This window comes from Kogia breviceps, chromosome 7, assembly GCF_026419965.1.
Source record: "Kogia breviceps isolate mKogBre1 chromosome 7, mKogBre1 haplotype 1, whole genome shotgun sequence".
Taxonomy (NCBI): Eukaryota; Metazoa; Chordata; class Mammalia; order Artiodactyla; family Physeteridae; genus Kogia; species Kogia breviceps.
Window position 1 is genome coordinate 30,879,240 of NC_081316.1, and position 12,595 is coordinate 30,891,834.

Genomic DNA, 12,595 nt, shown 5'->3' on the forward strand with positions numbered 1-12,595 from the left:
CTGGGAGAGCACGTCCCCGCCGCCGCAGCCCTGCGGGTTTGAACTTGGCGGGCTCCCTGTGAGCTGTGGGGCGTTGTTTCGCCCCTTCCCGACTCCCGGTTCTTGGCCGACTGCAGGTTCAGGCCTCGGCCCTCCTTGGGCTCCTTCTCCGTCCTCATGGCGGGCGCCCGGGGGCAGGGGCTAGAGGCGGTGGAGGTGTGCTCGCTGTCGCCGCCGCTGAGCTGCGGCTATTCCACCATGTCGCTGTTGTCTCCCCTCGGCCACCAGAGCTTCCCGTTTGACGACGACGACGGTGACGGGGAGGAGGAGGTTGATGTGGACGAAGATGCGCATGACTCAGAGGCCAAGGTGGAGAGCCTGAGAGGAATGGAATTACAGGGGTGCTCCAGGTAAACCCGAGGCCGCCGGCCGATGCAGCCCCTCTCAAGAGTCCTTAGACCCTTCTAAGTACTTTCCTCTGGCGGCCAAACGCCCTCTTGTCTTCCCTCTCAAAGGCTGCACGGGCACCTGCATCCACAGGTGCTGCTGCTTTTGGCACATAGAGTCTGGGCCAGTTCTTACACATGACCACAGATTTATCATCGTTCTTAATCCTTTTTCCTGAGAATGTGATGATTCCTACAGTCTCGCTCCCCAGAGAAACGCACCTAGTCTTAAACATAAAATTTTGTACAATTTCAGGAGTTTTATGAAAACTCAGAAAACAGATTGGGGACACTAGAACTCTTGTCCAAACCCTTAACACCAAAATGTAGTTTACTGCACCTTAGTGATACCTGGAGCTATTTTGAAAAAAATCTGATTGTCAGTGAAGTATGTTGTAGTAAGCAGTATATTTTTTATGTCATAGATTAAGAGCTGAAGCTTTGATGCTAGCAATGTCGACTTCAGCATCCAGAGACAATGTTGGGTCTGCTCTGAGCACTTAACAGTAGAAAAGAAGTCATTGAATCAGAGAATGTTAGAATCAAAGGGATGATTAAAGCCATCTTAATTGATTTATTTCTGCAGTTCATTCGGCAGACATTTAGTTTGTGCCATATGGGGCCCATAAACAAGATAGGCATTGTCTCTACTCTCATGGAATTAAAGCCTACATCCAGCCACTCATTTTACAGATAACAAAACTGGCTCAGAATACAAATAAAATGTCTAATTAAAAGCATACACCTAGTTATTAGCAAAGCTGGGCCTAGTCCCAAGGTAAATTGATCACGTTTTCTCTTCCCTATGCTACGTGCCTATTGTTGTGTATAAAGCAATAGGAGCAAAGGGCCTATCCCTGCAGGAATATCTTTTTCTGGGACAGACTTAGTGATGCAAGTCCATTCTGAGGTAGACTCATTATGTCATCTAAAGGAAGCATTTACAAGTTTCTGGTTGTCAAGCTGCACAGGGCACAATACAGGAGATCTAAGAAATACAGACCAAAGAACCCATGCCTTATGTGTAAGCAACCAGTTAAACCCCTTTGCTATAAGACATGCATACACAGAGTGAGTAAATGGAATAAGGAACCATATGAAGTGACTCACATACACAGTTACAACAGTGAGTCTCTTAAGAATGAGAAGTAAACATTAGTACTTTGGTAGGAATGGAGATCAGTAAGAGTAACCAAGCAAGCCACTTGTCCAGACTGGTTGTAACAACAAGAAAGTTTCAGGAGTCCATTTCCATGTGGTCCTTTGTACAGATTCTTCAGGATTGAGTTGGTCTCAGTGATTTTTAAAATAAATGTTAAGGCTTTGGAAAATACCTTCTAAGCCTAATCAGCAGGACTAAGCAATGTAGACAATTTAGCAACCCAAGGAATGATGGCCATCAAAACTACAGCTCAGCTACTGAGACCTTGCATTAGCTTCCAAGAGCCAAAGCCCTGACCAGATGGAGCTCATTACAAGAGGAGCCAGTCATATTTAGTCAAACCTTAGCCAAAGCCCGAATGAGCTGGTAACACCCCAGGGCTATAGCTGCCTTCCTTATCACAGTTCATCCCCTCTGAATCAAGGCAATAGGTAAGATGTGGTCTGGAGAGAATGCAGGAATTGTCAGGCCTGTGTGTGGCAAGTGTCAGATACTTATTAGGTGTTCAATAAACATATGCTGAAGTAATGCCTATTTCCCACTTCCTAGAGCACAGATAGTTGTGGTGATTGTTTTCAAATGCTTCAGAAAACCCAGCACTTCTTTTCAGGAAAGAGAAGTGTTTAGAACATTTCCTTATTCCTCCTCCCTACCTCTCACCTTTAGTTGGTGCCCTGACAGTTTGGGGGTGATGGGATGAAGAGAGCAGGTGCCTGAGCCGTACTCCAGCCACAGTTCTGGGCGGTGAGCATCCTCTTGTGGACCAGAGCGTGGAATTTTATGCCTTTTTTTTTTTTTTTTTTTTTTCCATCCTTCACCTGCCACAGGGATCTGACTGTGGCAAAACTAAAAGGGTGAGGCTTTCTTGGGATAGACTCAGGCATCAGCTGCACATGATGGGGTTGAGCTGCAGGTATTTTCGGTGTATAGAGCTGTGCTTAGAGGACACATTGACCTTCAGGTGTGTTGGATAGCACTGAGGTAAAGCTCGCAGGTGATTTCAGACAAGATAATGAGAAATATTTTCCTGAAGTCTTTTATAGTATGCATTGGGCCTGCTGTTGGTTCAGTTTTATCTTGGAAACCCATTAGTAAACCCGTGCCTTAATAAATGTCTTGGTCATAAACAGCTGCTTATCAAGCCTCTCTTGATTATGAGTAGAGCTGTGGTATATATGCCACACATTTTGAATATATTTGTTAAAACTGATGAGGCAAGAAATGTAATATTTAAAGTGTCATTTTAAAAAGAAAACACTGATCTCACTGATTTCTTCTTTCAACAAACATTTCTTAGGAGGCTACCATATTCTAGGCCCTAAGCTAGACTCTTGAAATAAAAAATGAGTTAAGACATGTTTTCCGTCTGTTAGGAATTCATGGTTTCTGGCAGAGATGGACAAGTGACAGAAAGCCTAAGGCACTTAGTCCAGATTTTTTGCAGAATGAGGCAATAAAGATTAAAACCTGAGTTACATCTTAAAGGGAGAGTAGGAATTAGCTATACTCCTCCTAGTACTACTAACTGACATGTTCCAAATGCTTACTGAGTGCCCGGAACTGAGCTAAGTGCTTTAGTGTGGATTGTTCATGCCACAGTACCTGTGAGTTAGCCACTACTATTTTCTCCACTTAACAGATGAGAAACGGAGGCTTAAAGAGGTTAAAAAATGTACATAGCTAGGAAGCAGCAGGTAGAGATTCACCCAAATCTAAACTCTTACTTTGGCCATGTGTGGAGGTGGACGAAAAGAATTTCAGAATTTTAAGCAAAGCTGCAGAGCACAAGGGCGTGGCATATTCATCAACGTGCCTAAGTTCAGTAAGACTGAAATGTAGAGTCCAGATCAGCTGTTGGTGGAGAAGAGGCTGGAAGATAAGCAGGGCCGATTCATGGGTGTCAGGCTGTGGAGTGTGGCTTGGATCCTATGGGCAGAGGAACACTGAAGAATTTTGAGATGGGGAGTGACATGTTGGAAGGATGCATTTGAAGGATGAATCTGGCGACAGTGGAGAATAGTTTGAAATGGAGGAAGAAAGGCCGGTTATGACCAGACAGCAGTTGTGAGGTGGTAGAAGAGAAGAATGGCTTGAGAAAACTGAAGTAAAACAGACAGGATAAGGTGATTATATGGGTGTGGGACCTAGAGGTACCAAATGTGGACGGGGCGCAGGAGTCCGATCTGGCTTCTGGCTTGGCTCACTGGCTGGGTGTTGGTACTCTTCACTGAGGTAGGATTATAAGAGGAGGAGTAAGATTCTTCTTGATGGAGACGGGAGCGAGTGGGTGATAGACAGGTAGACTTGTTTTAGACTGACTGAGTTTGGTATTTAAGTGGAGCTGTCTGTGGCATGGTTGAAAATGAAAGTTTGCAGCTGAGGAGCAAAGTCGAGCCTGGAAGGCCTGATCCAGGCCTCACCAGCACCTAGTGACAGTGGAAGCTACGGGAGGATGAGGTGGTGTTCTGCAAGACTGAGAAGGAAAGATACATAGGAAATAAATGACACATCAACAGTGTCCCTTTCCCACTAGAATACAAATTCCATAATGACACTGATGAATGAAGAAACAGCAGGAAAAAAACAAGTAAATGGAAGCTACAAGGCAGAAAAAGCTGAGCCTGGCAGTGGACGAGGCAGTTGGTTGCCTGAAGCAGGAATGTTAGAGACAAAGAGGGGCTGAGTCTGTAATACCGTAGTGTTTTGAGCTGCCTTGGGTCCTGGACAAGCCTTCTTTCCATGGGTATTCATGGTTCAGCTTTTCCTGCTTTGTGGGGCTTGTGTATCTGGCCAAGGCCCCGTGTTCTTTATGTATGTATGTACTCACAGTACTTCTCCTCCTCTCTTCTTTTGAGCTTGAGTGAGTGCTTACTTTTCCACGTACCCAGATGAGACAGACAGACAGAGGTTAGTGGTGGAGACTATGGTAGGAGGTAACAACCCACCTCTGAGGAGCTGTGGACACCCTACCTGAGAACTGGCAAAAGGGAGTCCACCAAAACATGAAAGAATACAAGGACCATATATTTTTGATACCTTTTTATTTCAAAACAGTTCCAAACTTACAGAAAAGTTGAGAGTATAAAGAACTCTGTCTACCGTTCACACCAAAACCTTAATTGTTATCACATTAGCTTTACCATCCTCACTGTGTAGGTATGTATTCTTCCCTTCGTGAAGTATTTAAAGGAGGAAAAGGGAAAAGTCTGCTCCAGGATCTGGTTAGAATCATGTGGTGTAATTAGTAGTCCAGATATAAGATTTTTAAGAATAAAAAAAATTGTTGTAATTGAGGCAGATGGACTGGGTGTGATTTTAGAAGATGAGAGAATTCAAAGGCAGTCTGAAGGGTAAACTAATTCAAACATTGGACTTTCTGTTCATGGTTTTTCAAGTGTATATTTATATATGATTAATTCATTATATTTATATATAAAAATCACAGTATTGTAAATATGTTGTGGAATTCTGCTTTCATTGTACAGCTAAGTGATTTTGACTGCTAAGCCAAAGAGTTTTGAGTACAAGTGCTGTAGTATCCTCTCTTTTGCAATAGTGTGGTTGGATCCGAAGATAACCAAGAAGAACAGAAACAGGTGCAGTTACCAGAAAGCAGCCTGACACCGTGGGAAGTGTGGTTTGTTGGCAAAGAAAAAGTAGAACGTGACCGTCTGCAACGGAAGGCTCTAGAGGTAAAACTAGACAGTATTCTTTCTATTTAATCCATGAGCTCACAAAGTAGAGCTGATGTTGAAATTAAAATGTTAGTGTTATTATCCCTCACAACAGACTTTTTGCATTTTCTTGTATCAGTTTGCTATATTGATATTAATAACTTACTGGAGAAATAATACATGTTCATTATAAGAACATTTGGAAAATAGAGCTAAGCATAATTAGGAAAATGAAAATCTCTAATCTTGTCCCCTGAATATAACTATCGTTTGTTTTTGTTTAAAAAACAATTTTACTTTTTTATTTTTGGCTGCAATGAGTCTTCGCTGCTGCACTTGGGCTTTTTCTAGTTGTGGTAAGTGGGGGCTACTCTTTGTTGTGGTGCGCGGGCTTCTCATTGTGGTGGCTTCTCTTGTTGCAGATGGAGCATAGGTTCTAGGCGCGCGGGCTTCAGTAGTTGTGGCACACGCAGGCTCTAGAGCGCAGGCTCAGTTTTTGTAGCGCACGAGCTTAGTTGCTCCGCGGCATGTGGGATCTTCCCAGACCAGAGCTTGAACCTGTGTCCCCTGCATTGGCAGGCAGACTGCCAACCATTGCGCCACCAGGGAAGTCCCCATAACTATTGTTAATATTATGGCATATAGCCTTCCACGTTTTCTTCTATGTAAATTTTAAAAAACATATGTGCAAATGTATATTCATAGTGTCACCAGATGTACATTTAACTAAAGTCAGCTGCATACTTGGTAAAATTTTTAAGAGAAATAAAAATTGAAGTAGAGGCTGGAAATCTACCCCGATATCACTCAGAGCATGTGCCCCAGAGTGAGTTTGTGCTGGGAGATGGGAATCTTCTGGGCTTTCAGGTTTTTTCAGTTTCTCTTTGCCTCCCTGCCTCACTTGTGGACATTTTTGTATTTGTGATTCTCTGAACTCTGTCCAAACTCAAAAAATAGTCTGAGGTACATTTTCACATGAATCCATCATTCTTTGAACTCTTATCATTTGCTATTTAGAACCTAGCAGCCAAATAGATTTGGATAGTTTGGCATCCTCCACTATCTAGACCAACTGAATTCTCTCTATCCAGACACAGAAACCAGGTAGATTTGAGTGGTGAGGGATATGTCTTGGTTTTGGTTTTTTTTTTTTTTTTTGTGGTACATGGGCCTCTCACCGCTGTGGCCTCCCCCGCTGCGGAGCACAGGATCCGGACGCACAGGCCCAGCGGCCACGGCCCACAGGCCCAGCCGCTCCACGGCACGTGGGATCCTCCCGGACCGGGGCACGAACCTGTGCCCCCCGCACCGGCAGGCGGACTCCCAACCACTGCGCCACTAGGGAAGCCCTGTCTTGTTTTTAATAAATAGGATCACTCTCTTGTAACCTGCTTTTTTCTGCTTATTGCATTGTTAATATGTTTCTGTATCATTAAATATTTTTATAGCATCATTTAAAAATGGCTAAGATTATTAAAATATATTTAGAATGTATTGAATATATAATAGAATATAGTTAACTAGTTCACTATTGTTGCATATTTAAGTTTATTCTAATCTATTACTATCCCTGTTACTGTAAAATCCTTGGAATTGAAACTTCGCCCTCCATGATCTTCTTGGAGTAAATTTTCCATTTCAGTTTTGAAACTAGTTGTTCTTTCTGTGATAGCTTTCTAGCCAGGTAGGCAGTCTTGGCATAATTCAAATGATCATAGAAACCAGTACATTCTGCAATTTCCCTACTGCAGTATACTTTGTATTCTAAATACAAATTTATTCCTGGAAAAGTACACAGTAGTACTTGTTTCTACTTAGAAGGGCACAGGACTTGAGAAAGACCTTATAATTTGATGTCAGGCAGGCTTATTTAAACTTTTACACTTCCATTTCCTCATCTGTAAGGATAAAATAAAATAATCAGTAAGGATAAAATAATGCTATCTGGTCACAGGATTTTTTAGAGCAGTGGTCCCCAGCCTTTTTGGCACCAGGGACCAGTTTCATGGAAGACAGTTTTTCCACAGATTTGGGGAGGGGGGTGATGGTTCAGGCGGTAATGCGAGCAATGGGGAGCTGCAGATGAAGCTTTTCTCACTTGCCCACCACTCACCTCCTGCTGTGCGGCCCAGTTCCTAACAGGCCACAGACCAGTACTAGTCCACAGTCCAGGGGCTGGGGGAACCCCTGTTTTAGAGGATTAAATGAAACAAATTATAAAGATAGCTGGTGTTTTTATTGGTATTGTTATTGATATCATTGCTAGTCACAGTCTTTTTCTTTCTCTTTTTTATTGAATTATGGTTGATTTACAATGTTGTATTAGTTTCAGATGTATAGCAAGCTGATTCAGTTTTATATATACATATGCACACATATATATATACATCTTCAGATTCTTTTCCATTATAGGTTATTACAAGATATTGAATATAGTTACCTGTGCTATACAGTAAATCCTTGTTGCTTATGTATTTTATATACAGTAGTGAGTATCTGTTAATCCCAAATTCCTAATTTTTCCCTCCTCCATCTTTCCGCTTTGGTAACCATAAGTTTGTTTTCTATGTCTGTGAGTCTGTTTCTGCTTTGTAAATACACTCATTTGTATCATTTTTTTAGATTCCATATATAAGTGATATCATATGATATTTGTCTTTCTCAGTCTGACTTACTTCACTTAGTGTGATAATTTCTAGGTCCATCCATGTTGCTACAAATGGCATTATTTCATTCATTTTTATGGCTGAGTAATATTCCATTGTGTGTGTGTATGTGTGTATACACGTGTGTGTGTGTGTATGTGTGTGTATATATATATATATATATATATATATATATATATCCCACATCTTTTTTTATCCATTCATCTGTTGATGAACATAGAGGTTGCTTCCATGTCTTGGCTATTTGAAATAGTGGTGCTGTGAACATTGGGATGCATGTATCTTTTCAAATTAGGGTTTTCATCTGTTCTGTATATATACCCAGGAGTGGAAATGTTGGATCATACGGTAACTCAATTTTTAATTTTTTAAGGAACCTCCATACTGTTCTCCCTAGTGGGTACACCAATTTACATTCCCACCAACAGTGTAGGAGGGTTCCCTTTCCTCCTTACCCTCTCCAGCATTTATTATTTGTAGATTTTTTGATGATAGCCATTCTGACCAGCGTGAGATGATACTTTATTGTAGTTTTGATTTGCATTTCTCTGTAATTAGCGATGTTGAGCATCTTTTCATGTGCCTGTGGACCATCTGTATGTCTTTGGAGAAATGTCTATTTACGTTTTCTGCCTATTTTTTGATTCTGTTGTTTCTTTTTTTTTGATATTAATCTGTATGAGCTTTTTGTATGTTTTGGAAATTAATCCCTTGTTTGTTGTATCATTTGCAAATATCTTCTCCCGTTCCGTAGGTTGTCTTTTCATTTTGTTTATGGTTTCCTTTGCTGTGTATATAAGCTTTTAAGTTTAATTATGTCCCATTTATTTGTTTTTGCTTTTATTTCCATTACTATAAAAGACAGATCCAAAAAAATATTGCTGCAGTTTATGTCAAAGGGTGTTCTGCCTATGTTTTCCTCTAAGAGTTTTATAGTATCTGGCTTTACATTTTGGGCTTTAATCCATTTTGAGTTTATTTTTGTATATGGTGTTACAGAACAGTCTAATATTATTCATTTACATGTAGCTATCCAGTTTTCCCAGCACCACTTATTGAAAAGACTGTCTTTTCTCCACTGTATATTCTTGCCTGTTTTGTCAAAGATTAATTGACCATAGGTGCGTGGGTTTATTTCTGGGCTTTCTATCCTGTTCCATTGACTTGTATTTCTGTTTTTTGCCCCAATACCATACTGTTTTGATTACTGTAGCTTTGTAGTATAGCCTGAAGTCAGGGAGCCAGGTTTCCTCTTGCACTGTTTTTCTTTCTCAGGACTGCTATTGGGGTCTTTTGTATTTCCTTACAAATTTTAACATTCTTTTGTTCTAGTTCTATGAAAAATGCCATATGGTAATTTGATAGGGATTACATTGAATCTGTTGATTGCCTTGGGTAGTGTAGTCATTTAGACAATACTGATTCTTCCAATCCAAGAACATGGTATATCTTTCCATATATGTGTGTCATCTTCGGTTTCTTTCATCAGGGTCTTATAGTTTTCTGAGTACAGGTCTTTTGGCTCCTTAGGTAGGTTTATTCCTAGGTATCTTATTCTTTTTGATGTGATGATAAATGGAATTGTTTCCTTAATTTCTCAGTCTGCTCTTTCATTGTTAGTGTATAGACATGCAGCAGATTTGTGTTTCTTAATTTTGTATCCTGCAATTTACTGAATTCATTGATGAGCTCTAGTAGTTTTCTGGTAGCATCATTAGGATTCTCTATGTGTAGTATCATGTCATCTGCAACAGTGACAGTTTTACTTCTTCTTTTCCAATTTGGATTCCTCTTATTTCTTTTTCTTCTCTGATTGCTGTGGCTGGGACTTCCAGAACTATGCTGAATAAAAGTGGCAACGTGGACATCCTAGTCTTGTTCCTAAATCCTAGAAGAAATACTTTCAGCTTTTCAGCATTGAGTATGATGTTAGCTGTGGGTTTATCATATATGGCCTTTAGTTTGTTGAGGTAGGTTCCCTCTAAGCCCACTTTCTGAAGAGTTTTTATCATAAATGGGAGTAGAATTTTGTCAAATGTTTTTTCTGCCTCTCTTGAGATGGTGGTATGGTTGTTAGTCTTCAGTTTGTTAATGTGGTGTATCACACTGATTGATTTGTGGATATTGAAGAATCCTTGCATCCCTGGGATAAATCCCACTTCATCATGGTGTATGATCCTTTTAATGTATTGTTGGATTCTGTTTGCTAGTATTTTGTTGAGGATTTTTGCATCTATGTTCATCAGTGATATTGGCCTGTAATTTTCTTTTTTTGTGGTATCATTGTCTGGTTTTGGTATCAGGGTGATGGTGGCCTCATACAATGAGTCTGGGAGTGTTCCTTCCTCTCCAGTTTTTTTTTGGAATAGCTTCAGAAGGATAGGTGTTAACTCTTCTCTAAATGTTTTATAAAATTGACCTGTGAAGTCATCTGGTCCGGACTTCTGTTTGTTGGGAATTTTTTTTTTTTTTTTTTTTTTTTTGGTGCTAGGCGGGCCTCTCACTGCTGTGGCCTCTCCCATTGCAGAGCACAGGCTCCGGACGAGCAGGCTCAGCGGCCACGGCTCACGTGCCCAGCCGCTCCGCGGCATGTGGGATCTTCCCAGACCGGGGCACGAACCCGTGTCCCCTGCATCGGCAGGCGGATTCTCAACCACTACGCCACCAGGGAAGCCCTGTTGGGAATTTTTAAATCACAGTTTGTTTCAGTACTTGTGATTGGTTTGTTCATACTTTCTATTTCTTCTGGTTCAGTCTTGGAAGATTGTACCTTTCTAAGGGTTTGTCCATTTCTTCTAGGTTGTCCGTTTATTGACATAGTTGCTTGTAGTAGTCTCTTATGATCCTTTGTATTTCTGTGGTGTCAGTTGTAACTTCTCATTTTCATTTCTAATTTTATTAATTTCAGCCCTCTCCCTTTTTTTCTTGATGAGTCTGGCTAAAGGTTTATCAATTTTGTTTATCTTTTCAAAGAACCAGTTTTTACTTTCATTGATGTTTTCTATTGTTTTCTTTGTGTCTATTTCATTTATTTCTACTCTGGTCTTTATGATTTCTTTCCTTCTACTAACTTTCGGTTTTGCTTGTTCTTTCTCTAGTTGCTTTAGGTGTAAGGTTAGGTTGTGTATTTGAGATTTTCTTGTTTCCTGAGGTAAGATTGTATTGACATAAACTTTCCTCTTAGAACTGCTTTAGTTACGTCTCAAAGCTTTGGGATAATTGTGTTTTCATTTTCATTTGTCTCTAGGTTTTTTTTTTTTTTTAATTTCCTCACTGATCTATGTTTAGTAACATTGTTTAGCCTCCACATGTTTGTGTTTTTTACACTTTTTTTCTTGCAGTTGATTTCTCAGTCTCATAGTGTTGTGGTCAGAAAAGATGATTGATATGATTTCAGCTTTCTTAAATTTACCAAGGTTTGCTTTGTGGCCCAGCACGTGATTTGTCCTAGAGAATGTTCCATGTGCACTTGAGAAGAATATGTAGTCTGCTGTTCTCTATGGAATGTTCTATAGATATCAATTAAGTCTATCTGGTCTAAAGTGTCATTTAAGTCCTGTGTTTCCTTACTGATTTTCTGTCTGGATGATCTGTTCAGTGATGTAAGTGGGAGTTTAGTCCCCTACTATTATTGTGTTACTGTCGATTTCTCCTTTTATGGCTGTTACCAGTTGCCTTATATATTGTGGTGCTCCTTTGTTGGGTGCATATATATTTACCATTGTTATATCTTCTTCATGGATTAATCCCTTGATCATTATGTAGTGTCCTTGTCTCTTGTAACAGTCTTTATCTTAAAGTCTATTTTGTCTGATATGAGTTTTGCTACTACAGCTTTCTTTTGATTGCCGTTTGCATGGAATACCTTTTTCCATCCCCTCACTTTTAGTCTGTATGTGTCCCTAGATCTGAAGTGGGTCTCTTGTAGACAGCACATATATGGGTCTTGTTTTTGTGTGCATTCAGACAGTCTATGTCTTTTGTTTGGAGCATTTAGTTCATCTTCATTTAATGTAATTATCGATATGTATGTTCTTCTTGCTATCTTGTTAATTGTTTAGGATTGTTTTTGTAGGGTTTTTTTCCCCTTTCTCTTTTGTTCCCTTCTCCTGATTTGATGACTATCTTTAGAGGTTTGTTTGTTTACTTTTTCTATTTTTTGTGTGTATCTATTGTAGATTTTTTGTTAGTAGTTCCCATGAGGCTTTAATATAGCATTCTGTATGTATACACAAGGTTTAAGTTGTTAGTCTCTTAATTTCAAATGCATTTCCAATATCTTGCATTTGTAATTTCTTCTCACGATTGCTGGTTTTGATATCATGTTTGTGTGTGGATATTTTCCTACCTTTAATGTATGTTTGCCTTTACCAGGGAGCTTTTTCATTTTGTAATTTTTTTGTTTCTAGTTGTGGCCTTTTTTTTCACCTGGAGAAGTTTCTTTTACATTTGTTGTAACACTAGTTTGGTGGTGCTGAATTCTTTTAGCTTTTGCTTCTCTGAGAAGTTTTTGATTTCTCCATCTAATCTGAGTGAGAGCCTTGCTGGGTAAAACATTCTTGGTTGTAGGTTTTTCCCTTTCATCACTTTAAATATGTCATGCCACTCCCTTCTGGCCTGCAGAATTTCTGCTGAAAACTCAGTGGATCGCCTTAAGGGAGTTCCGTT

General features: G+C 40.0%; 1 protein-coding gene across 1 annotated transcript in view; it reads left to right on the plus strand.

The window, feature by feature from the left end:
• Nucleotides 1-64: 64 nt before the first annotated feature.
• The window catches only part of CCDC34 (coiled-coil domain containing 34), a 41,162-nt gene continuing 28,631 nt past the window's right edge, over nucleotides 65-12,595 (plus strand). The window contains exons 1-2 of the mRNA XM_059070753.2: nucleotides 65-389; nucleotides 5,144-5,279. Coding sequence (XP_058926736.1) covers nucleotides 157-389; nucleotides 5,144-5,279 — 369 coding nt within the window. The 5' untranslated portion in view covers nucleotides 65-156. The remainder of the gene's footprint in view (nucleotides 390-5,143; nucleotides 5,280-12,595) is intronic.